This window comes from Triturus cristatus, chromosome 2_1 (genome assembly GCF_964204655.1).
Source record: "Triturus cristatus chromosome 2_1, aTriCri1.1, whole genome shotgun sequence".
Lineage (NCBI taxonomy): Eukaryota > Metazoa > Chordata > Amphibia > Caudata > Salamandridae > Triturus > Triturus cristatus.
In genome coordinates, this window is record NC_140581.1 from 928,794,755 (window position 1) to 928,821,329 (window position 26,575).

The window sequence follows — 26,575 nt, forward strand, 5'->3', positions numbered from 1 at the left end:
GCCCAAGGGCCTCAGCCGCCTTGCGCAGCACCACAGAAAATGCTGCACCCTCCTCCGAAGCCACGGTCGGAGGAGAAGTGAATCCAGCGTCTGGCGAGGTGTCCAGCCCGCTGGCCTCCCCCAGTTCATCTGCCCAGTCCTGAGAAAGCTGTGACTGAACAGCCAGAGGGTCCTCGAACCCCTCCCAGTCGCCCCCTTCTTCCGATTCCTGATAAACAGGAGGAATGATCGGAACCGGACTGTAGAGATGGTAGGTCTCTAGCGGCGTCGGATGCGGCGTCGGCGGACGCCGTGCCGGCGTCGGGTCCGGATGAGGGCTAAACTGGGGCGTCGGCGTCACAGGCGTCGGCGTCGGCGTCGCCGGTGACGGCGTCGGTGGTTCAGGCGTCGGCGCCGGTGGAGGAGTGACAAGGTCAACCGGCGTCGACTGGGGCCCAGGCATGGGCCCCGCGGGGACCTGCGGCGTCGAGACCGGAGTCGTCGACGGCGCCGGGGCCGGAGCCGCCGGCACGCGAGGTCGCCCAGTCGAGCCCGCGGGGCCCGAAGGCGCGCCAGCGGGCGTCGACGGCGGGGCCAGGCTCCTCATGGCCGAGAGGAAGGCGCTGATCTCCGCAGGCGCCGCGTCAGCCCCAGGGACCGGAAGGTATGGGGGCGGACGCGGCACCTGCGGCTCCGCCGGAGCCGCGGGGGTGGAACCACGTGGACCCTCGGCCGAGTCGCGCGACCGGCGAGGGGAGTCCGAAGAGCGATGTCGCCTCTTGGACTTCTTTGAGTGCTTGGACTTACCCGACGACTTGGAGCCCGACGATCGATGGTGGCGTCGGCTAGGGCTCCGCGAGCGATCCTTGGACCTCCTCCTGGACCGGGATCGCGCACGACGCGGAGCCGAGTGGCGAAGCTCGAGAAGCTTGCGGGACCGCTCCCGCCTAGCCTTCGAAGTCAGGGCCTGGCAGTCGTTGCACGACTCCGCGTCGTGGTCGAGGCCTAAGCAATAGAGGCACCGGCGGTGGTGATCGGTCACCGACATCAGTCGATGACAGTCTTCACAAGCCTTGAACCCAGGCATCCTACCGGCACCAGACGTCGACAGACAGGGATCAAAAATGATCAAAAAGAGTTAGTCAAAAAAGACTAAAAGGGGTAGCTCTCCCGGATCTGCGCTTACTGGCGCGGAAAAAAGAAGAACTGACGTCAGCGCGCGAGGGCGGCGTCTAAGTACTCCGACGACGTCATCCCGGCGCACGACGCCGACGACGGACGCGGAGCCGCAGACGACGCCTAGCGACGCGCAAGGGGTATTGCTGACGAAAAATCTTCCGGATCCAGTCTGACGCCTGGGGATATTCTAAGGTGAGGAATCTAACTAACGTGTTTCTTTCAGATACGGTGATTTCAGATGGGGGTGTATAGGGCAGGTAAATGAATTATTGATTATAAGCCTGACAAATTAAGCAGGCCAGAATGTTCGCCTCTGAGCTGTAGGTACTGTAATTGCGCATCGCTGCTCATTTATATATGTTAGTGCAACTGTCTATGCTTTCTGTGCTTGGTATACTGATGGCTTGGCATATGTATTTTATATATGTTTTGTTTTTGTGTTGTATTGACCAGTCTGTTTAGCGTTTAGTACCAAGTTCTCCTGTGCAAGTACAGAGATAGTCGTGACGACGGCGATCTTTGCACAGCGCTTGGCTGGAACTTGTTCACAATTACTAAATTTCACAGACGTGATATTACCTTTATCATGCTGTCAAAATAGCAGACAACACGTTATCAGTGTATGTCTAATTGGTGTTGGTGATGAATGAAATAAATGGAAAAATTATGCAAGACTAAAATATTTTTCACATGACTGCCTTTCTCTTATAGACAGGCAGCCTCGGTCATATGTTTCCAGATTGGACATTAAGGAACAATTATGATCTGTGCACTCGCATCTTAACTCTTGAAAGGCCTGTTTTAAATAAGGACTGCCACCACAGAGTGACAAATAAGGCTCGGTATTTAGGGTAATGAGAAAATATCTGACAGGATTTCCTTTTTAAAGTTTGCTTTAGTAAGCTCATTCTTGTAAGTGGTGGCCCCAAAAGTTGACTTGTTTTTAAATTAGGCTATTTATTGTATAGGTGGAAATTATTGCAAAATGACTGATTTCTTTAGCAGATAAATTATTAATTATCAACATTAACAACTGTTCTTAAACTTGGTTTTCCGAATATTTAGGTAATTTAGCATTCCTATTAGGGCCTACTAGCATTAATATTGACTTCAGGTTGATGTAGGTTCATGTAATAGGGACATTTGCATATGAGATGTCATTTGGCCAGCTTATGAGCTAACACAATGAGGTTTGTACATTAATTTGAAGGATTTCTCGCCGTTTCAAATACGCTGTGTATCTCCTATAATTTTGCTTACGCCCAGTAGCTACACACAGGGATTAATAGTGTTGACAAGACACAGGGTTTGATAGTGTTTGACAGCAGTGAAATCTGTTTCAGATTTCCTCCTGTCAAAAAGGGGGGGAAGGAGGAGAATATTGGCTTTCTGCTGGCCCCTGAGGAGGTTCGCTTCCCGCTAGCCCCTTAAGAAATTAAGCCCCTTAGAAATTAGCCCCCTTAGAAATTAAGCCAAGGAAATAGATATGGTGTTTTCCCCTTTTTCTCATGTTTTATTGTGATCTTTCAAGGGAATTAGTCCAAGCCCCTAATACAGCTTCTACTAAAGTCCTCCCTTGGACACAAGAACACACTGTGGCATTTGAAGAATTAAAGAGAGCTTTATGTCAAGCACCAGTTTTAGCAAACCCTGATTACAACAAATCGTTTATGTTTTTGTGACAGAGCGGGATGGAACAGCACTATCTGTCCTAACACAAGATCATGCAGGAAAACACGAGCCCTGTGCTTATTTTTCTAGTACATTAGACCCAGTAGCACAGGCTTTGCCTGCGTGCCTAAAATCAGTTGCAGCAACGGCCTTAGCCATAAGACAAAGTGACTTGATAGTGCTGGGCCACCCTCTGACAGTACAAGTACCACACGCAGTAGAGGTTCTCTTGAACCGGACACAAACACAACACCTGACTGTAGCTAGACTGACAGGCTATGAGCCAGCGTTATTTCAACCACACATAGAGATCAGACGATGCAACATACTGAATCCTGCTACCCTTTTGCCCTCCAGTACAGAAAGCGTTTCACCACACGACTGTGTTGAAGTAATACATACCGTGACTAAACCAAGACAAGACTTGACAGACGTTGCACTCCCAGACCCCGACCTAACACTATATGTTGACGGCTCATGCATGAGGACAGGGGCGGGAGAATTAGTGGCAGCATATGCAGTGACTACTGATACTGTAATAATAGAGACTAAAAGAATAGACATATTGTCAGCACAAGCAGCAGAGCTCATCGCCCTGACACAAGCGTGCATAAGAGCTAAGCACCTGAGAGTAAACATTTACACCGATTCTCTGGCGAGAAAGAGGTTTCTTGACATCTCATGGGGTCAAGATACAGCATGGCCCCATATTCAAGCCCTACTGGAAGCAATACATTTACCAACAGCCATAGCTATCCTAAAATGTAAAGCACATACTAGAGCCACAGATACCATTTCCCAAGGCAATGATCTGGCAGACCGAACTGCTAAACAGACAGCTCAGACCCCACTAGACATGACAAAGTTACAGGTTCAATAAGTGTCCAAAGCCATGACAGTTAGGGATCCTTCCAAGGATGTACAAGACATACAGACACATGCTACTGTAGACGAATTAAAGAAATGATCGGAACAAGGAGGGGTACTGACTGATCAAGGTTGGATGACAAAGGGCAAATCCCCATGGTTTCTTTCTGACTCAATGGTACAAATAATCATAAATACCGCACATAGTCCCACACACTTAGGAGAGAAAGCAATGATAGATAGCTTACAGAATATATGGTTCAACAAGCACCTGCGTGCAGCAGCGAAACAAAAGGTCAGAACATGTATGATCTGTTGCCAATTCAATGCAGGTAAAGGCATTCCGATGGAACAAGGTGGATTCCATCCACCTGACCACCCTTTTGAAGTGCTCCAAATGGATTATATCCAAATAAACAGATGTAGAGGTTACAAATATGCTCTGGTACTAATGAAGCAGGTGTCCCTTCTGTTAGGGTATACCTGGAAATTCCATTGTGTGCGACATCCTGAAGCAGCAGGCCTTGTAGAAAGACATAATCAGACATTAAAAATGTGCGCAGACAAAGGTATAGACTGGATGGTAGCCCTGCCGGTTGCCCTCTTTTACATGCGAATTGTAGCTCATTCTAGAACAGGCTTATCTCCCTATGAAGTGGTCTTTGGTAGACCACCAAATATGTGGGGCACTCCAATGCCTAAAAGATAATAACATGCTGACAGATTACCTGGCTTCCTTGATGTCTGCACTACTCTCTTGTTGTTCGCAGGTTGCTGCCGCCTTCCCTGACAACACCCAGGTCAAAGAATACTCCATCGCTCCTGGATGGAAGGCGCCAAAGTCAGTGCTCTGGACCACGGGGACGGCCGTTAAAGTCAAAGTGCACCTTCACCACTCTTTTACAAAGGAAAAAGACTTTGAACTTGAATTTTGGATTTTGAACACCATTTTCTAGAGGAGACTCCCCAGCAGTTTCCACAAAGCTAAACTTAGATCTAAAAAAAGTCAGAACCCGTTTGATCAATTAAGTCCACTAGGTGGTGAAGCGGTTGAACATGTATTCTGGCTTGCATAAGATCTTGGACTATAATATTAAAAACAAAGAGCAAGATGTGCATCACGATAATATGTATCAGCTTAATACTACATGCTATTTTTCCTCCTATTGCCTCACTCTTATACTCCTCCACTAATGATACCATAAAGCACACATTTAGTGATCTGCCATCCTATGAGCTATCATATCGACTTGCCTTACGCAACAATACCTTTATTCAGATGCTGCACCATTCACATCAGACTAGCAATGCTACAGACTGCTGGGTCTGTGGCCGACTCCCCCCCCTATCAGAACTATAAGGGAGTTTTGCCCCTCTTTCTCTATCCGTTCACACACAATGGCTCCTGTGGAGCATGGTTTAGTTTGATTAATTCCCTAGATTCGAATTCCGCAGTTTATCAAGACAACTGGGTATGGGGAAACCTGAACTTAGTTTTGCTTAAAGTCTGCTACCCTAACAAGGAGGGACTTCCCAAAAGAACAGGAACTGATCTAAGAAATGAAGTATATGGATTAGGTAATTTTACACTTAACCTCATGATCCTGAACGTTGAATCTGAAGCTACACCAATCTTGCCCGCCATGTCAATATTTCCAGTAAAAGGTGAATTATGTGTAAGAAAGAATGGGTCCATACATATGGGCCATAGTAGATGCACCACTGTAGTAGAATTTAGTGATCAAGGCAAGTCTACATTTAGAGCCTCTCGTCATTCCTACTTTATATGTGGCCAGACCGCATATATACGCCTACCTCTAGATTGGGATGGTACCTGTTACATAGCATTCCTCCTACCACCTGTTTTCCTAGCTCCTCCTGATTATCATAGAAATACTCATTTAGTACACAATAGACAGCAGAGAGATCTCCCAATTGTCGATTACACTGAAACAGCATGGGAAAAATACACAGATTTCAATAAAGGTTTCTTTCCCTATATAGGTACAGTTACCAATAGTAAGCTGATACGTAGATTAACCAGAACCCTTGAAGCAGTAGTGAACGAAACTATTTCCGCCTTAGGCAATTTAACAGAAGAGCAGTCTGCTATGCGGATTGTTGTGCTTCAAAATAGTCTTGTCCTTGACGTTATCCTGGCCGATAGGGGCGGAGCTTGTAGGGTCATCAAATCAAGCTGTTGCATTTTTCATACCAGAAAATTCGCCATCTGTATATAAAGCCATAACTCGCCTTCATAAGATTGTAAGCCAGATACACCAGAATCCAGGCACCTGGACTTGGTCCGGTTGGTTTTGGAGTGTATTATCTACCTTTGGATGGAGGGTCCTATCCTTCCTAGGTATTGGCCTTCTCATACTATTCAGTTGCTGCTTATGCCTGCAATGTGGACCAGCGATTTGTGGTCTGTGTGCCACATCGTGCATTCCACATCAAGATTTTCATTCAAGATCCCGGAAGAAGAAAGAAGAACAAATGATGTTATATGAACAGATCAATGGATTGATGAAGATTGATATCTCTTAACGGGCAAGTAGGGGACAAGGAGGGAATGTGGAAATATGGATTTTTCTGATCAGTTATGTCCCCTATCTTGGACCCCAACGGTTTCATGTATGAATCACAAGTACATGTATGTTCCCTCCAGTTCCAGTTATGAAGACGCAAACACATGTGCGTCCACCGTCAACATGTCCTCTGTCAGATCCGTCATGAATAGGCCGGATATTCCATTCCTAAGTATGAAAGGCCACCGGCTTTATATGGTTCACTTATGCTATTTTTCAGTCCAGGCGAGTAGGCCCTGATTCTGTCATCAAACTCTTCTTGCCTTCTGCCTCTGAAAGCTCCAGTCTGAGCCTGCATCTGTGACCATGAACTTTGTCTCATTCTCTGCGCGGCTCACGAAGCCTGACATCAGCCTATTCTCTGCCAAAAACTGTATTTCACCTTCGAAATTATCTGCTCCGTTCCCTGCCCAATGCATTCCTGTCTAGTAGTTTAAGTAAACATTCTTCCAGCTACCGAGCAAAGGGCCCGGCTTCTCTGTCTTTATGCAAGTAATTCATAGCCCTGTTACCATGGAATATTCCTACCCCCTCGCATTTAGTGTAGACACTTAGACGCTTGTACACGCACTCACAGTCAGTATAGAATAGATTTTGTTCGAGAGACCTTTCTTTTTGGATAACACAGTTCTTTAAACATAGGATATTAGATATGATTTGGGATTAGGTTGACATAACCCCAGACTTTTGTCTCCACATGTAGAGCTAAATGTCAAGTCCCTTTCTCCCTCTAGTTGCACGTCTATCACACGTCATGCGACTGCGCACGCATCTCTGCCAAATATTTCTGCTGACATTGCAGGATTCTCCAGGTATCCACCCACACATGACAAATTACCCATTATCATCAAGTGGACGCCCACATGGACGCCCACCTTCACGCCTACTTACACGCCCACATGCTCTTATCTCATTCTCTCTTGCTCTTTTGCTTACGTACAATTGAGAAATGTATATATACTGTACTCTGTGAATAATGTTTTGAGAATATTGAGAATACTTTTGAGCCCCTTTCCAGATCCAATTTTGGTGATGGAAATATTCTCCCTTTGACTCGAGTTAATGGAATAAATCCCTTTATGAACCTGATACCACAGACTCAGCCTCTTGCTTTATGCATGATCTTATTGATATTATGAAATTATGAGAGCGTGATATTTTATTTACCACACAGCTCACAAGAGCGCCATCCGCAGACACCATCACCTCATCTGAACCGCCAAAAGGACCTCCTTCAAGGACCGCCTCGACAACAACGCACAAAACAGCAAAGAGCTGTTCAACATAGTGAAGGAACTCTCCAACCACAGCTCCAACACCAACGACATTCCGCCATCGCAAGACCTGTGCGACTCCTTAGCCACCTTCTTCCATCGAAAGATCGCAGACATCCACGACACATTCAACAACCAGACACCCCCCCCCCCGACAGCCACTGACACCTCAGACTCACCGCCCACCACCCACACCAACCCCCTGCTCGCCTGGACCCACGTGAACGATGACACCACCAAAATCATGAACACCATCCACTCTGTATCTCCGTCAGACCCCTGCCCGCACCACATCTTCAACAAAGCAAGCTCCACCATCGCACCCCATCTCCGCAAGATCATCAACACCTCCTTCGAGTCTGCCACCTTCCTGTAGAGCTGGAAGCACGCCGAGATCAACGCCTTACTCAAGAAATCCAAGGTGGGGCGGACACGAGAGACCTCAAGAATTTTCGGCTCATCTCCCTACTCCCGTTCCCGGCAAACGTCATCGAAAAGATTGTCAACAGGCAACTAACCTGCTACCTCGAGGAGAACAACATCCTGGACCCATCCCAGTCCGGGTTCCGCAGCAACCACAGCACCGAAACATCCCTCATCGCTGCCACCGACGACATCAGTTCCCTGCTGGACAACGGAGAAACCGCGGCCCTCATCCTCTTGGACCGCTCAGCCGCCTTTGATACCATCTGCCACCACACCCAACGCACACGCCTCCACAATGCAGGGATCCGCGACAAGGCCCTGGAATGGACATCCTCCTTCCTCTCCGGCAGAACCCAGAGTGTCAGCCTCCCGCTTTCCAATCCAAAGCCTCCAAGATCATCTGCGGCGTACCCCAAGGATCATCCCTCAGCCCAACTCTCTTCAACGTCTACATGGCACCGCTCGACCACATAGCCCGATCGCACATCCTCAACATCATCTCCTACGCCGACGACACCCAGCACCCCTCCAAGGCCAAAACCAACCTCCACGAAGGAATGAAGGCCGTCACCGAATGGATGAAGAACAGCTGACTGAAACTGAACTCGGACAAGACGGAGGTCCTCATCCTCGGCTCTACCCCGCCTGCCTGGGTTGACTCCTGGTGGCCGGCCACACTGGGAGCTGCACAGATGCCCACCGACCACGCACGCAACCTGGGGTTCATCCTCGACTCATCGCTATCCATGACTAAGCAAGTCAACGCCGTCTCATCCTCCTGCTTCAACACCCTTCGCATGCTCCGCAAAATCTACAGATGGATCCCCACCGAAACCAGAAGGACGGTCACCCAGGCCCTCGTCAGCAGCAGGCTGGACTACGGCAACACACTCTACGCAGGAGCATCAATCAAACTTCTGAAACAACTACAACGCATAAAGAACGCCTCTGCACGCCTCATCCTCGACATCCCCGCCATACCCACATCACAACCCACCTGAGAGACCTACACTGGCTCTCCATCAACAAGAGGATCACCTTCAAACCCCTCACCCACGCTCACAAGGCACTCCACAACACCGGACCAGCATACCTCAACAGACAACTCACCTTCTACATCCCGAACCGCCAGTTCCGCTCCGCTGACGTTGCCCTCGCACCATCCCCCGCATCCGAAGAGCGACCACCGGCGGCAGATCGTTCTCCCACCTCGCCGCCAAGACTTGGAACACTCTCCCCATCCACCTGCGGCAAACTCAGGACCTGCTGACCTTCAGGAGACTTCTCAAAACCTGGCTGTTTGAGCAGTAGCAGCACCCCCCCCTCCCCAGCGCCTTGAGAGACTCTCTGGTGAGTAGTGCGCTTTGCAAATGCTTGATTGATTGATTGCACTTTGGGAAGTGGAGGCCTGGATGACCAGGCTCTCCGGGGTTGGGTGGGCGGACAGAAAAGCAGGGTCACCCGGGGCCGGGCAATGGCGCCTGGCCACATTCTTATCCAAGGGGACCCCCGTGGCTGGTCTAGACCAGGTGCCCATCAAGACGTCAGTTAGGGCCTCATTGAACGGCAGCAGAGGCTACAAAGAGCTTACCGCCGGCTGAAGCACGTCAGTGAGGAGATTAGTCTCGAGGGTCACTGTAGGCAGGTCAAGGGCCTCAGCTGCTCTACGGAGCACCACATTGTATGTAGCACCCTCCTCCATAGCCACAGCAGGAGGAGAAAGAAAACCAGGGTCAGAGGAGAGGTCAAGGCCACTGGCATACTCTATCTAGCTCTTCCGTCCATTCCTGTTCCGACCCACATTGACCTCTCCCAGTCGTCCCCTTCCTCCACTGCCCTTGGAACAGGCTGCAGAGGCGGGGGAGGAACAGGGGAATACAAGTTGTTGAACAGCGCTGGGAACGGCACCGGTCCGGCTCCGTGTCCCAATTAGGGTCCCAACTAGGGGCAAAATTGTCTGGAAAACCGGGCAAAGAAAGTGGCGGGACGAACGGAACCCACTGCGGTGCCAGAGGCGCCGGCGGAGTCCCAGCGTCGCCGGGCCGGAGCCGGCGGCAAGGGAGGGCCCTCAACTGGGACCGCGGGGCCCGAAGGCGTGCCGGCAGGAGCCCAAGGCCTGAAGAGGCGGTCCATGGCTGCAAGAAAATCTTACACCAGGGCAGGAGTCGCCGACGGTCCCGGATAAGGTGGGTAGGCCGCAGGACTCACAGGCTCCAAAGGAGCTGCAGGGGTGGTACCCCCAGCCCCCTCGTCCGGGGACCGGACGGGGGGACGTCGGAGAGCGGAAACACTTTTTCGACTTCTTCTTATGACGTCGCCTACCCGATTCCGAGTGTGAAGACTTCGACCCCGAGGAGCGATGATGATGGCTCTGCGATCCGGCCCTCGATCGACCCTTGGACCTCGAACGGCGCAGAGATGACTGCCGGGCCTCCAGTAGCTTACGGGACCGCTCCCGTAACGCCTTCGGAGCCATGGCCAGACCGTCAGAACATGACCGGGAGTCATGGTCGCGCTCCAGACAGTAGAGACAGACGCCATGGGGGTCAGCCACCGACCGTACGGCGACAGGCCCCGCAGGATTTAAACCCAGGCATCCCAACGTGGCACCAGGAGTCAAGGACTCAAAAGAAAAGGAAGACAAAAGTCTCAAAAGTATAGTCAAAAAGTGACTAGGTGACGTGCTCTAACCAGATCTGCGCTTGCTGGCATGGAAAAATAAAGAACTGACGTCAGCGCGCATGGGTGGCGTCTAAGTAGTCTCAGTGATGTCATCACGGCGCCTACGACGCCAGTGACGGACACAGAGCCACACGACGTCACCTTCTGATGCGCAGGGGTACTGCTGATGAAAACTTTGCAGATCCAGTCTGACGCCTGGGGATATTCTACGGTAAGGAATCTATCACTAACGTGTCTCTTTCAGATATAAGGAGCATGGCCTCATAGAACTCACAATGTTTGGCGGGGTTCGCTTCAGCTACGGGAAACTCATGGAGGTGCAGAGCAGACCCAGAGGCAGGCTTCACGTATAAGCGGGCCTTGAGTGAAGTCGTTCCCATGCCTCGTCTGAGGATTTGGACTGGAGCAGTGAAGGCGAAGAGCACTTGGATTTCTTGGACTGTTTGTGGGACTAATCCGACGAATTTGCGCACAATGACAAGTGCCTGGGACCACTCTATGAACAGGCCCTTCTTCGCAACTAAGACCTAGAGCATTGTGGAGTCAACCGTAGTAAATCAACGAGTAGCTTCAATGAGTGCTCCCTCAGTGCCATTGGGTTCATGGCACAGCAGCCCTCACATGTCTTGGAGTTGTGGTTCGGCTCCATGCACCACTGGCAAACCAGATGGAGGGTGGTCAGTCACAGATAGCTGACTGTGACAGGAGACACAGGGTTTAAACCCCACTGGTTTCTTGGGGGACATCCCTATACACTTGGAGACAAGTATTGGGAAAACAACTTGACAAAAAAGTTCAAAATAATTCAGTAAAAAAATGAATGGAGGTTGCTCTCTCTGGATGACTGGCACAGAAAGAAAAGAACTGATGTCAGCTCGTTGGGTGGTGCCTATATAGGCACCGCACACATCACTCGCAGCGTGGACGACGCCGACGAACTATGACACCTACCAGCAAGCAGATGTGCTGCTCAAAAAGTTTCTGGATCCAGTCTGACACCTAGAAATAATTCTTAGGTAAGGAATCTGCAGCTAGATATCTCTATCAGATATGATAGAGCATGAACCCCTGAAAGAAATGATGTAGGAACTTACCAACAGCACCTCCCACCAGCGCCTTTACTCCTAGCGCCATTCCTTCCACAAACTCCTCAGGGCCCTGGATCGCTCCCTAAAAGGAAAATATTTAGAGAAAGTCGACATTAACTCACCTTTATATTGTCATTGGGCCAATTTAAAATCGATTGTAAAATATGCAAAATAGATTCAATAATGGCAAGTATAACACAGCTGACAAATGATAGAAAAAGTGATACACATTTACATTAAAGGAAAAGAAAATTCAAGCAAACCTTTTAAGCCCAGAAATAAGTGGGCTTTCTATTTTTAGTATCTGATAATTCCTTGCATCTTTCTCGGTAAACCAGCAATATGCAGTAGTATCCCCTAACTACCTAAAGTACAAGTTACTTACCTTTGGTAACGATGTATCTGGTAGAGACGATTCTAGCCGCAGATTCCTTAACGGAGAATTATCCCCAGCCGTGAGACTGGACCCGGAAAACTTTCTTGCCCTGCATCTCTGCGCACCGACTCCGGCCCTAGGTCCTCCGCGGGCGTGATGTCCGCGAGGTCACATAAGCCCCACCCCGGCGCGCTGACGTCAGTTTGCTTCGAAGAACTTTTCCGCGCCACAACGCGGAGCCATCACAACAAAACTGAGGAGAGCATGGGAACAGTGTGCGAAAAAAACAGAGAAAAAAAATAGAGAGAAACAAAAGGTGAGAAACATCACCAGGTGGCACTAAGGCACCAGAAGGCGACAACAGCAGGCCAAGGCAGGAAAAGAGCAGTGCACCACTCTGAGGAACAACTGTGCAAGCCAAGGAAGGCGAAAGCACCAGGTGGCAGTAAAGCACCAGAAGGCCAGAGCAGCAAAGCCATAGCAAGAAAAGCGCAAAGCACCACTCCGTGGAACCACCTTGCAAGCCAAGGCAAGAGCCCTCCTGGAGGCACAAGCATGTGAAAACACCATGACAGAAAGAGAGAGAGAGAGAGAGCGAGCCTGCAACCACAACCACAAGGGGAAGGGCCACAAGCCCGGAACAGAGGAGCAAAAGCAATGCATCCCCAGACTACACCGCCATGGATGGCCACACCTCCTGAAAGGAGTAGGAGGTCAAAGGACAGGTAATCCATCCGCGTCTACAGTGCCAAGTAGGGCAATAACCTCTGAAAGGAGAAGGAAGTCAAAGGACAGGTGAAAGAACTCCTAAGGAAGAAGACTGGGTGGGGAGCAGACTCCAACAACAGAGGGAAACAGCAAAAGTAGGCCCTCACGCTGGAGAGAAAGCAGCTGGAGGGATGCCTGACCGGAAGAAAACGAAGAGGACACCCACAGAAGACAAGTCACCCAGAGGGAGGCGACTGCAGAAACCCAAGCAGAGGGTCCTTGCAGAACGGGGAGGAAGGGCGGTTCATAATGGAATCTGCAGCTAGAATAGTCTCTACCAGATATCTCGTTACCGAAGGTAAGTAACTTGTACATCTGATAGAGACTATTAGCCGCAGATTCCTTAACATAGAATAGATAACGTAGCCATACCCAGAAGTGAGGAGGGCCTGCGAGAGAGCCTCCCCACCAGGAGAGACACAGGGCCCCAGCAGGGGACATGCCACAGGGACAAGAAGGGAAAGGCCAGGAAATCCTAAGCCCAACCAAGGGAGAACTGCACAACACCCCGCAGGGGCAGACAGCGCCTGAAAAGCCTCAAGGAACACAAGGACCACCTCAACCCCTAGGGAGAAGAGGTAGATCCGGAGCCATGGCCCACCTGAAGAAACACATACACAGTGACAGAAAGAGCTGTACACCCAAGCAGCGGACAAGGCAGGGACGGTTGCACCGCCAAAAGGGCAGACGGAAGAAGAAAGGCACAAGAGAATGCATCAAAGGCCACAACGGTGTAGCAGAACAAACAGGCCTGCACTGGCATGCACAGCCAGCAGCAGACAACACCACGAAAAAGTGCACCCAGGACAAGCTAGGCGCCACCCGAAGGTAGAGGCCAGGAAGGGCCAAGAAGGGCCAGGACACGCCCCAAGGGTAGGGCCGGCACACACTGACCCACGAATGAAGTGGAACCAGGCATATAGAAAGAGATGGGGACGGACCGAGCATTTCACCAGAACACAAAAACCAGGGAAACCAGTCCCCCCCCCGGAACACCAGACAGAGGACCAAGGCGGACAGAAGTGCAAAACCGCTACAATGCAATGTCGCAGACAGCAGGCCGGACTAGGCTAGCGACACAGAGATCCAGGAGAAGAGCGGTCTGGGGCGCAACGCAAGCCACTCCAAAACCATCAGCAAGAAGATCACACCTGTGACTTATCGTGACGCCACGGAGTGCAGAAGCCCGAAGGACGACCACACCTCCCCAGCACATGATAGAGCTATATAATAGCTACCATTACCCCACACCGGGCATGTTACAACCCAGAACATGGGAACCCTCTTAGGAAAAAGTTTCCGCAGCAGAGGACAAACAGAAAGACCTGCGGAGAAAACCGCAGATGGCTTGCCAAACAGCCAATAAAGAATACACAGAAGGCCTAATCTCAGGGCCTACACGGCTTACCAACAGCCAAAACCACAAGTAAAAAAAGGGCCGGACCAGCAGCCAACAGCACCAACGTCCTAACCAAAGGACATGAAGGCACATCAACCACACAGAACACACAACCGGGGCTACTCGCTATAAGGCCCAAGGAAAACAACGGAAGAACACATCCCAAAACACAGACCGACTTACAGGTCACTGAGGGGAGGGGGAGGAGGACGAAGCCCCGCAAGAAACCTCTGAATAGCAGAATCCACAGGGGCGTGGAACAAAAGAGTGCCATCAAAGGGAAGGTCCACCAGCCGTTCCCTAACGTTCTCCAGGAACACACTATCCCGTAGCCAGGCATGTCAACGAAGGGCCACTGAAGAAGCCATGGTACGACCAAGCACCTCCGAAATGTCCAGAGCCGAGCGAAGAATAAATGCCGCCAGCTCCCAGCCATCCAACACATGGTGCCTCAGATCAATACAAGCACCCTCCTGAGACGCGGCAGACATAAGGGACTCTGCCGAATCCCACAAGCAAGAAGTGGCCCTAGCCACTACACAAAGAGTGTTAAGGGCCCGCAAAGCCGCACTGGTGGAGGCGAAGATATTGCACCCCCAGGAATCTAACCAGCGGGCCTCCCGTGATGGGGGAGACAACATCAATGGCAGGGAGGGAAAGGCAGTCTGTAAAAGAGGGTCCCTGGTAGAAGGGTGGAGGAAAAGACAGACAGGATCATACGGCGCAGGACGGTGGCGGTGCAGAAGTTGCTGGGGAACAAGCCCCCACAAGAGAAGTGTGGAGCAAAGCCTCGAAGGGAAGAAGCAGCTCCCGACCACCAGAACCCTGATGGAGTACCCTAGGCCTACCAGGGGCTGCAGCATGTATTATGCCACCCCTGGCTGGCCTTCCATCATGACACAACTGGCTGATCACTCAGCTGTGGCAAGGTCGTGTAATCACCCCTTGCTTAGGTATAGTATCCCTATACCTGCCTTATATATAGACACATGGGCACCTTTCAGTCACTCCTATGCCAGGCCATAACAATCCTGAAGGCAGAGTGCTTGGTAACATGTGAGATGGTGCTTTAGCATGAGCTGAGCCTGTCTGCATGTCCTTATAGCTGTTCTATGATATCGCCTACCATATACTCTTAAAGTGCCTTATAATCCTCGCGGTTATGGTAACTATGGTTTGGCTTTATCAAAACATGTCGTGTAAGGTGTCTAACACTTTGGAATACTACCCCCATACCATTTCTGGCGATGAGGATAGTATTCCCCCCTTCTGGAGGGAGAAGACATGTTGAAGACCTACTACCCGGTTAAAGTTAACCAGAGCCCCAGCATCACAAAATGGATGCTGCTGCCACAGACATGAGTCTGACCTCCTGCTGCTGGGAGACCTTCCAGCGAGTGAGGCATGGACAATAGGTTTCCTGCCTTAGGAGGTGCTAGCACCACCCTAGACAGGACTTAGTGTATTGGGGCAGGGAGGGATGAAAGAAACGAGACACTGCCTGGGGCACACAAGGTGTCCCATGCAGAGTCCGGTTCAAACCGGTGCTGGGGCACTCCAGCCCCAGTCCTGGCGCGAAACTGGAGAAAGGGAAGGGGGTGTAACCACCCCCCTCCCTGGTCCCACGCATAGGTGGGACCTAGCAGGTAACCCAGCCCCCCTGATTAGTATAAGAGTGGGAGCTGAGTCCCTAGGACTTTGGATTATCCTGAACCTGCAACTTGAACAGAAACTCTGGACCTTCGACATTCGACTACGGAAGAAGACTGAAGAATCTCCATTGTGGCCAAGGAGTGGCCACCCTGTGCAAACAGGCACCATCAAGCGACCTGCCGTTTGCTTTGCCTAAGTTCTACGAGGAACCGACTGCAGAGCCAGACCAGCGCCTTGACTTCCAGACTTCTCCGACCCTGATCCACATCCACAGCAAAGCTGAGATCCGTGAAGGCGACGAGAGACGTGGGACCGGCTACCTGGGAAAATTGGCTACTTGCTTCCAGCGCAGCTTCTGAGGCATCCTCGAAGTTGTGCTCTGGGGATTGAGAAGCCCCAACCCCGAGCACCATCTGCACCGAAGATCAGCCCTCCACACTCCACGAGTTTTGCGTGGGGCCCTTCTGCATTTTCCTGCTCGACGCGTCTGTACGGTTGCTTGCCCGTTGGCTAGTAGCCTTTGTGATGATGAACCTTTAACTTTCCACCGCTGGTTTGGCTCCTCCAGACTGGCCCTTGCTTCCCTGTGAAAGAGAAGCACCTCAGGCCTTCCTGGTCTGCAACAGAAGCGAATCCTTCATCCTGCGTGGGTTGCGCTTGCCAAGGCTTGTTGGGTCCGTACTCGACATCGACGCCGCCAACAGCAAGAGCCCTCGTGGGACAGCTCGCCTCCTGGTTCTGGTCGTCCTCGACGCCTCCTGGTACCCGTGGCTGCTGCGGCAAGCTTCACCTATTCACCTGCATCTTCATGACATCGCCTGGTTCCTTCCTGGTTCCTTCCCGGCTCCTGACTGGTGACCTAGACTCTGTCCCATCTGCTTGCAGGTATCCTCCTTCTTGATTCCATCCTTGGGATCCACCGGACACTCTTCACTGACTGCCTGTCAGCATCTTTTCTTCAGGCATCCATAGGAGTCGACGACGAAACCCGACGCAAGTTCACACCTATGCACCCGCAGCCCGTGGGCTAGGTAACTTGAGTACTCCGGTGCTCACAAGGGTATTGACTATCCTAGGGTCTAGTTTCCAAGTCTCCAACTCCTAGCTCCTTCCGAAGTGTCCTAAAACTCTTTATTTCTAAACATTACTATTTCTATCGACTTTAACGCATTACGCGTGAGTGTTTCCACTCTGCACCTGAATCCCGTGGGCCTCCCACTGCCTAGCAACTGGTAGTATAGTGTAGCCCCAGCGATTCCCTAGGCCTAGGCCTAACCTGTGTTCGTGACAGTGGTTCTTATACCACTTACTTAGTATATGGTTTGCGTGGCCCCTAGGGCCTAACTGTATTACTTACCTGTGTGACTTATGTATGCTTAAATAAGACTGTGTTGTACTTACCTCGAATCTCATAAAGAGTGCTGAGGGTATTTTGACTAGAATAAATACATTCTATTTTTATATATATCTGTTGTGGTGTCCTTTCATTTGGTATTCCAGGGATTATAGTGGTATAACAGCTGGCTTCACATGCCATACAGAGTTTAGCCTAAGACTGCTCTTGTCCATGCTACCACTAGGATAGCTGGTCTATAAGGTTGACTTTACAACCAATCACCATAAGGGTTGTTTGGACTGATACAAGGTGTACACTACAACTAGTGACATATATCAAGCCAACTTCTCACACCGGGGAAAAAGCCATGACGCGGCGACCCGTCTCCGGAGAAAATGAAACCAACAACCGCCGAACCACTGGAGAAGAGGGGGCTTCCGAAGACGAATCAACGACCCGACGCCAGCCCGGCGCCGTGGAGTCCACGACCAGCGTCAGGTCAACGTCGACCGGCGCCGAAGGGGACGCCGGAACGACCTCCACCACAACGTGTGGCACAGGAGACCGAGGCTGGGACGGAGCCTGGGCAGCTAAAGAACGGCTCCGAAAAGGCGTCGACTCGACCTCTGACGCGGCAGCGTGGAGGGACGAGGGGGGCCCAGGGACACGCCCCGACCCCTAGCTGGCCCCTGCGGCACCACCAGGGCCAGTATCCGCCAGTGCTTGAGCGGCGTCACCTCGGACGAGGCCGCTGCCTGCCCAAAGGACCGAGGGGACACGAGGACACGCCCGAGCCCCAGCAACCTCCCGCGACACCACAGGGACCCCCACGGGGGTTTGCGGCGAGGCAGAGGCGCCCAGGTCCGAAGGAGGGAACCCCGAAGGGCTGCACCCCGACGGCACCGCCACTTCAGAACCTGGAGCCGAACCTGTCGGCGCCGGAGCCGCCGGCGATGCTGCGGAAGTCCACGCACGCGGCAAGGGATCCGCAGACATCCTAGGAAGAGAAGGAGAACAGGGAAGATCCAAGGAGGCCTGCAAGGCCACTGCATAGGCCTCCATCTGGGCTCTGGTCGTCCCCGCACCGGGGAACGGCGGATAGCGTGGCGACGTGCGGGGCCGCACCACTCGCAGAGAACCCGCACCCCCAACAGGCTGGGAACCAAGCCTCTGGGACAAACTGCGACACTTACCAACATGGGAACGATGCCCTTGCAGCCTGGGAGAGGGACAATGTCGGAGATGGAAGCAGCGGGTCTTGAAGCCTTCCGCGGAGGACGGGCGTGGCGACGATGCCGACCGGGACATGCGCGCCGACAGGAGTTTCATCCGGCGCTCCCGCCGGGACTTCGGCTTCATTTGCTGACACGCCTTGCAGTCCGTGGAGTTGTGGTGCTCCCCCCCAACACCACATGCAGATGGGGTGAGGATCCGTCGTCTACATCTGGCGCGCGCAAGACGAGCACGTCTTAAAGCCCGAAGGCATTGGCACACTGTTCTCAAGGAAAAACGCCTAAAAGTGGAAAAAGAAGGCCCGAAACAAGCCAGGGGCACGATCCGGATCCGCGTTGCAAGCAGAAAAGAAGAAAACTGACGTCAGCGCGCCGGGGTGGGGCTTATGTGACCTCGCTGACGTCACGCCCGCGGAGGACTTTGGGGCGGAGTCGCGTTGTACCGCCCCCGGTGCACAGAGATGCTGGGCAAGAAAGTTTTCCGGGTCCAGTCTCACACCTGGGGATAATTCTACGTTAAGGAATCTGCGGCTAGTAGTCTCTATCAGATAAATGGAGTACCAGTGATCGAACAGACCGTTACTTTGTTTTACAATTCCCTTCTTATCCAGAACACACTTGTAATATTCTACCTTTTTCTATTGTTTGAGTACATGTTACTCTTTTCCCCTTCTTCCTATCCTTCTCCCTGTTCTGAATAGCTTAAAAACCATGAAGTCCTACTTCTAAAAAAAAAAAAAAAAAAGTGTAGAAAACAAATAATGTTCTAGTGTAAACATAATTAAGTTTTTCAAGGCAGCGCTTCCAAGTTTTATTTAGAAGTGTTTTTAGTTGCATATGTATGTTAGTGTAGCATTTTAGTTATAGCTATCTGATGCATATGGCTTTCCATTTACCTGATAGGGCTCATAGAAAAATGCTTCCACTCCTTCAGACAAGTCTCTGAAAAAGCCAAATGGATTGCCCAAAACATCCAGACCCAGAATAAGGACATACATCTGTTTAATAGCCTAGAAAAAGAATTCCTTGATTAGTGTTTAAGAATAGCAACATACAATTATTGCATACAAAATGAACTAAAACACATGTACTAGAAGCCACTGGGAACATATGAGATGGCAACAAGAAAAGCAACAAGTTCGCAATATATAAATTATTTAAAGCGCCCGACACCCTACACTGGGACCAGTAGCGCTATAAAATGAAATAAATAAATATGAGAAAATGGCTAAGGCGAGATGAGGGACATCATTGGAGGGTGCAAGTAAGGAAACCGGTGGCGAAGGAGGTGACTGGGGGAGTAGGGGGGGTGGGGGTTTGGGGCGGGGCGGGTGGCACAAAGACTGTCGCACCAGGGACCACCAACAATATAGCCGGCCTTGGTGCGAGAGCTGGTCAGCTGCTTTCACATTTCAGACCTGTGCACCACAGCGCATAGAAATCTTGCCTACATCCAGAATACCACAAGCTTAAAATATGAATGAGCCAGACATACGAGTACATTGGCAGCCATTGTACTTTTCATGCAGTATTATTACAAAATCACTGTTTATCATGATAGTATTTAGAACCCATTTTACATATGCATTGTGAATGCATGTCAACGGTCTAACTGCGAAAACATACCTGTTTAGAGTAATGTCTAATGACCTCCCACTGTAGTTGTTGTGTTGTGCAGAACTGAAACTTGAGTTCAAAGAACGCCAACCTGTGAAAAAATAATATGTATTCATCTTGCAGCTGTATATTTAGTAATGTGGTACAGTGAAGTATCTCAATGCATGCAGGTAACCTTTTCATCAGTGAATGTTACAGGGTTTAGCTTACTTGAAGACAACATCTTGAGCATCGGTAAGGGTCGCTCCGATACTCTTCAAGAGTAGGTTCACGGACTGCACAGGAATCAGTTCACTCTGCCTTTCTTCTTTGTTGCCATCATCTCCACCAGTGCTCAACGAAAAGCTCAAATGTAACTGAAAGGAAAAAAATAAACATAAGCATTAGTAATGAAACTGTAGACCAAACGATTTCAAACTGAATTAAAACAAATAAAGGTTTGCAGGTTATTCTGATTTTGAGCGTTTTATGTCATGCTTTTCTTGACCAATGGGATGTAAGAGTTCTCCAATTTGAATTTAGCACAAACTCTGAGATAACCTCTTCAGAAGCATGCAGCTGATTACTTACCTGCAACTTTTTTAAATAGCTGTGACTCTCGCTATGGGGCCCTAGAACTCTCACAGAGAGCTCTTCCAAAATAACTCCACCCGGAACTGGTTTGTGCGGGCCAAATAAAATGACAGCGCACGTTTTGGGTCTAGACGGTGGAGCCTCTCTTCATCTTTTGAAGGATGCGGAAAGAAGGTGGGCAGCGTGACAGATTGCCCGATGTGAAAGGGAGTCACGACTTTAGGACGGAAAGAAGGACGGGTCCGGAGGACAACCTTATCCGGATGAACCGAAAGGAAGGGAGGCTTAGCTGACAGAGCCTGGAGCTCACTCACCCGCCTAGCGGAGGTGATAGCCACCAGGAAGGCAGTTTTCAGAGTCAGTAGACGAAGTGGACAGTTGTGAAGGGGCTCAAAGGGAGCGCACATCAGAAAAGTAAGAACAAGGTGAGAAGTTGGCCTGATATATGATGTCACTAATTCTAGTGTACACCTTGTATCAGTCCAAACAACCCTTATGGTGATTGGTTGTAAAGTCAACCTTATAGACCAGCTATCCTAGTGGTAGCATGGACAAGAGCAGTCTTAGGCTAAACTCTGTATGGCATGTGAAGCCAGCTGTTATACCATATGTAATCCCTTGAATACCAAATGAAAGGACACCACAACAGATATATATAAAAATAGAATGTATTTATTCTAGTCAAACCCTCAGCACTCTTTATGAGATTCGAGGTAAGTACAACACAGTCTTATTTAAGCATACATTAAGTCACACAGGTAAGTAATACAGTTAGGCCCTAGGGGCCACGCAAACCATATACTAAGTAAGTGGTATAAGAACCACTGTCAAGAACACAGGATAGGCCTAGGCCTAGGGAATCGCTGGGGCTACACTATACTACCAAAGGTTACGAAGTGGGAGGCCCACGGGATTCAGGTGCAGAGTGGAAACACTCACGCGTAATGCGTAAAAGTCGATAGAAATAGTAGTCATTAGAAATTAACAGTTTTAGGACACTTCTGGAATAGCTAGGAAGTCGAGACTTGGAAACTGGACCCTAGGATAGTCAATACCCTTGTGAGCACCGGAGTACTCAAGTTACCTAGCCCACGGGCTGCGGGTGCATAGGTGTGAACTTGCGTCGGGTTTCGTCGTTGACTCCTATGGATGCCTGAAGGAAAGTTGCTGACAGGCAGTCAGTGAAGAGTGTCCGGTGGATCCCAATGATGGAATCAAGAAGGAAGGATACCTGCAAGCAGAAGGGACAGAGTCTAGGTCACCAGCCAGGAGCCGGGAAAGAACCAGGAAGGAACCAGGCGATGTCGTGCAGATGCAGGTGAAGAGGTGAAGCTTGTCGCAGCAGCCACGGGTACCAGGAGACGTCGAGGACGACCAGGACCAGGAGGCGAGCTGTCCCACAAAGGCTCTTGCTGTCAGCGGCGTCGATGTCGAGTTAGGACCCAACAAGCCATGGCAAGCGGAACCCACGTAGAATGGAGGACTTGCTTCTGGTGCAGACCAGGACGGTCTGGGGTGCTTCTCTTTCACAGAGGAGCGGGTGCCAGTCTGGAGGAGCCGGACCAGCAAGATGAAGTCGAAGGTTCGTCGTCGCAGAGGTCACTAGCCAACGGGCCAGCAACCGGACAACACGTCGAGCAACTCACGTGCAGAAGGGCCCCACGCAAAACACGTGAAGTGTGGGGAGCTGATCTTCTTTGCAGATGGTGCTCGGTATGGGGGCTTCTCAATTCCCCAAGCACAGCCTCGAGGAAGCCTCAGAAGTCGCGCTAGTCAGTTACTAGCCACTTTTCCCAAGTCGCCGGTCCCACGTCCCTCGTCGCCTCCACGGGTCTCAGCTTCGCTGCAGATGTGGATCGGGGTCAGAGGTGTCTGTAAGTCTCGGCGCTGGTCAGTCTCTGCAGTCGTCCCTCGTAGGATCAGTCGCAAAGCAAGCAGCGGTCGCTGGATGGTGCCTGGTTGCCCAGGGTGGTCACTCCTTGGCCACAAGGGAGATTCTTCAGTCTTCTTCCTGAGGTCGAATGTCGAAGGTCCAGAGTTTCTGTTCAAGTTGCAGATTCGGGTTAATCTAATTTAACAGGGCTCAGCTACCTACTGATATACTGGGCTAGTGGGCTGGGCTACCTGCAAGGTCCCTCCTATGGGTGGGACCAGGAAGGAGGGTGGCTACACCCCCTTTCCTTTGTCCAGTTTCGCGCCAGAGCTGGGGCTGGAGTGCCCCAGCACCGGTTTGAACTGGACTATGCATGGAGCACCTTGTGTGCCCCAGGCATGTCTCATTCCTTTCAGCCCTCCCTGCCCCAATACCCTACTGTCCGACCCTTGCGTAAAGTCTACTCTGGGACGCGGTCTCCCTCGGCCCCTGAGGCGGTGGAGGCCTATTTGGATGGGATGGATTTGCCCAGTATAGCCGTAGAAGACCGGGACGCACTGGGAGGCCCCCTCAGGGGGGAAGAAATACGGGCAGCTATTGCCCACTTAAAAACTGCAAAATCCCCGGGAATGGACGGCCTGCCCGCCGAGATTTATAAGGAGTTCGGTGGACTGCTGGTTCCCAAACTATTGGAAACCGCGTTGGAGGCCGGGACACGCGGTGTGCTCCCGGACTCCATGCGGGAAGCCTTGATTGTAATGATCCCTAAACCTGGGAAGGACCCCCTCCTTCCCGGCTCTTATAGGCCCATTTCCATGCTGAATGTGGGATCTTAAAATTGTCAGTCAGGTGTTGGCGTCCAGGCTCCTCCCTTATCTTCGGCGGCTGATCCATGATGATCAGTCCGGCTTTATACCGGGTAGAAATACTTTGAGGAATATTCGACGCCTGGCACACATTATGCAATCGGTGGATTTAGTGTTCCTAGACATCGAACAGGCGTTTGATTCCATCGGACGGAGCTATCTCTGGCAGGTTCTGCTTAAGATGGGGTTGGGGGCAGGCTTCGTTAATTGGATCAAGCTTTTGTATACTCGGCCGCTGGCAAGGGTCCGTAAGGGTCGATACTTGTCGGATGCATTTACCATTGAGAGGGGAACGCGGCAAGGCTGCCCGCTTTCCCCACTGTTGTTTGCCCTGGCAATGGAGCCGTTGGAATGCCATTTGCGCAGGATACTCGAGGGACAGGGCATCCGGGTGGGGAACTCGGAGCATGTCGTGTCACTGTACGCCGACGATGCATTAAAATACCTGAGTCGGCTGACCCAATCCTTGCCGATATTGTTAACAGCGCTGGCCAAGTTCGCTGACGCCTCCGGACTTTATATTAACAGAGCAAAGTCGCGGCTCTATACGATTGACTCTCAGATCGCCTGGGAGGCGGACCAGCGACCGGAGCTGGAACTCCCCTAGGCGGAGGATACGATCCGATATTTAGGGATCTGGCTTGATAGGTCCAGGGAAGGGTTTTACCAGCGTAACATGGGGAGGATCATCCAGGGGTTGCAGGGTAGTATTACCTTTTGGAATACTCTTAACCTCTCCCTGATGGGAAAGATTGCACTCATAAAGATGGTGGTCCTGCCCCGTTGCCTCTATACCATGCAAGGTTCTTTTTTTGAGATTCCACACCGGGTCTTTCGGGAACTCGACTCGCTCCTGGTCCAACTGCTATGGAATGGGAAGCGATGCAGGGTTAGTTTGGAGGTCCTGAAACATAGCTGGGGTAGGGGGGGTTTGGAGATTCCCGATCTAGAGCTTTACTACTTTGCGTCGCAATTGCAACATGCCATAGCTTGGTTAGACGCGGATCCATCTTGGGAGCGGTCCCTGCTGGCGGGTACGTGTGGGGACCGACAGCTAGGGGCTTTGTTGTGGCGGGCTGGGGGGCGGGTCCCGCCCCCGGTGCAGCTAGGGGCTGCAATTTGGACCCGAGTGGTTCGCAAAACTATTCAAAAACGGCCCTTCGCCCCAGAGGCGGATTTCTGGCAGATGCCGCCCTTTGCGCAGATCGAACGGGTGATGTCAACGGAGGCGTGGAAGTCAGGGGGCTGCCTGATGTTGGCCGACCTGTACCCGAACGATAAATTCATTACGTATCAGGAAGCCATGACCACCTTTGAGCTGGGAGCGGGGCAGTTTCTGCATTATGCAAAAATAGCGGCAACAGCACGACAATTGTGGCCTACGTTTCCGGAGGCCCCGGGGCACACTCAAACCTTGGTCACTATGATAGCTATGGCGGGAGGGCAAAAATGTGTTACTCACCTCTATAAGGCGCTACGGGACGATAAAAAAAACGGCCCCCTAAAAATAGAAGACAGATGGCAGCAGGTGTGCCCGCAGGAGCTAGCACCGCGCGACTGGGTGCGAATCCACGAAAGTGTGCGGAAGGTGGCGGTGAGCAATCGCTTTAAGCAAATCCAGTACAACATAATACACATGACGTACCTATCCCCTAGAAGGCTGCACGCCATTGATGGCTCCAGGGACCCCCATTGTCCCAGATGTCGTGGTGAGCCTGCAGATTTTCTGCATATGGTATGGACGTGCCCAACAATCCAGACGTTCTGGGGGGCGATTGTTGACGAGCTGACCCGGATAACCGGTTGGATGATCGTATTGGATCCCCGTGTATGTCTGCTGGGGCTGATTCCGCGAGACCCGAATCGCAAGCTAAGCAGGCGGTTTCTGGTTCTGGGGATAGTGATAGCCAAACGGCGTATAGCTATCCTCTGGTTGACGCAGCAAGGTCCCGTAGTGGCAAAGTGGAGGTCAGATTTACGGGAATGGGCCCTGGCAGAGGAGGGACACATACGAAGCACTAGGAAAGACCCCAAGTTGCCTGAGGTGCTACTAGCGTGGGGGGCAATGATGCAGGATATAGCGGGACAGGCCTCCCAGGTCACTATATCCAGTACAGCGGGACTGTCCATCGGGGCGGGGGAGACCCCAGGTCGAGAGAGGGAGATCGCAGGTGGCCCCGTGTGAGTACTCCGATACGCGACCCTTGAGTTACGGAGACCCAGCAGCAGGGGGGGAGGGATAGGGAGGGGTTGGGGGGGTGGTTGGGTTGGGGGAAGCGGGTGGGAGGGGGGTATTGTTTTAAGATTGGTTTGGATAAAGCGATTTCGCAGTGACATCGACTGTACATTATGGAAGAGAAAGGCCTCTACAAGGTGTTGCACCCCTACGGGGGGCAAGATTGCTGCGGACTTACTAGGAGGCTTCTGGACGACGCAATGGCCAGACCACTGCTGGGTGCCTTGTGTGGGCTTGGTCCCTTGGTAATTAGTGTGAGGAAATATGAATTTTGTGATCAGTTATGTCCCCTATCGTAGACCCCAACGGCTCCATGTGCATGCTATAAGTACATGTATGTTCCCTCCAGTTCCAGTTATGAAGACGCAAATACATGTGCGTCCACCGTCAACATGTCCTCTTTCAGATCCGCCATGAATGGGTCAGATATTCCATTCCTAAGTATGAAAGGCCACCGACTTTATGTGGTTCACTTTCCACATTTTACAGATTCAGGCGAGTAGGCCCTGAATTCTGCCATCAAGCCTTTTCCTGCCTTCTGCCTCTGAAAGCTCCAGTCCGAGCTCGCATCTGTATCCATGAACTTTGTCCTACTCCCTGCGCGGCTAACGGTGCCTGATCCAGCCTGTTGCCTGCCAAAAACTGTATTTCACCTTCAAGATTATCTGCTCCGCTCCTCATCCGATGCATTCCTGTCTAGTAGTTTAGGTAAACATTCTTCCAGCTACCGTGCAAAGGGCCAGGCCTCACTGTCCTCATGCAAGTAATTCATAGCCCCTGTTACCATGGAAGATTCCTGCCCCCTCGCATCTCATGTAGACACTTAGACGCTTGTACACGCACTAACAGTCAGTATAGAATAGATTCTGTCCGAGAGACCTTTCCTTTTGGA

The 26,575-nt window shown here is 51.2% G+C and overlaps 1 protein-coding gene across 3 annotated transcripts in view; it reads right to left on the reverse strand.

The window, feature by feature from the left end:
* Positions 1-26,575, reverse strand: part of VPS13A (vacuolar protein sorting 13 homolog A) — a 2,314,464-nt gene that overhangs the window by 456,042 nt on the left and 1,831,847 nt on the right. For all 3 annotated transcript variants that reach the window (XM_085633365.1, XM_085633382.1, XM_085633374.1), the window contains 4 exons: positions 20,346-20,491; positions 20,145-20,226; positions 19,415-19,528; positions 11,761-11,836 (listed from right to left, as the gene is read on the reverse strand). In XM_085633365.1, coding sequence (XP_085489491.1) covers positions 11,761-11,836; positions 19,415-19,528; positions 20,145-20,226; positions 20,346-20,491 — 418 coding nt within the window. The remainder of the gene's footprint in view (positions 1-11,760; positions 11,837-19,414; positions 19,529-20,144; positions 20,227-20,345; positions 20,492-26,575) is intronic.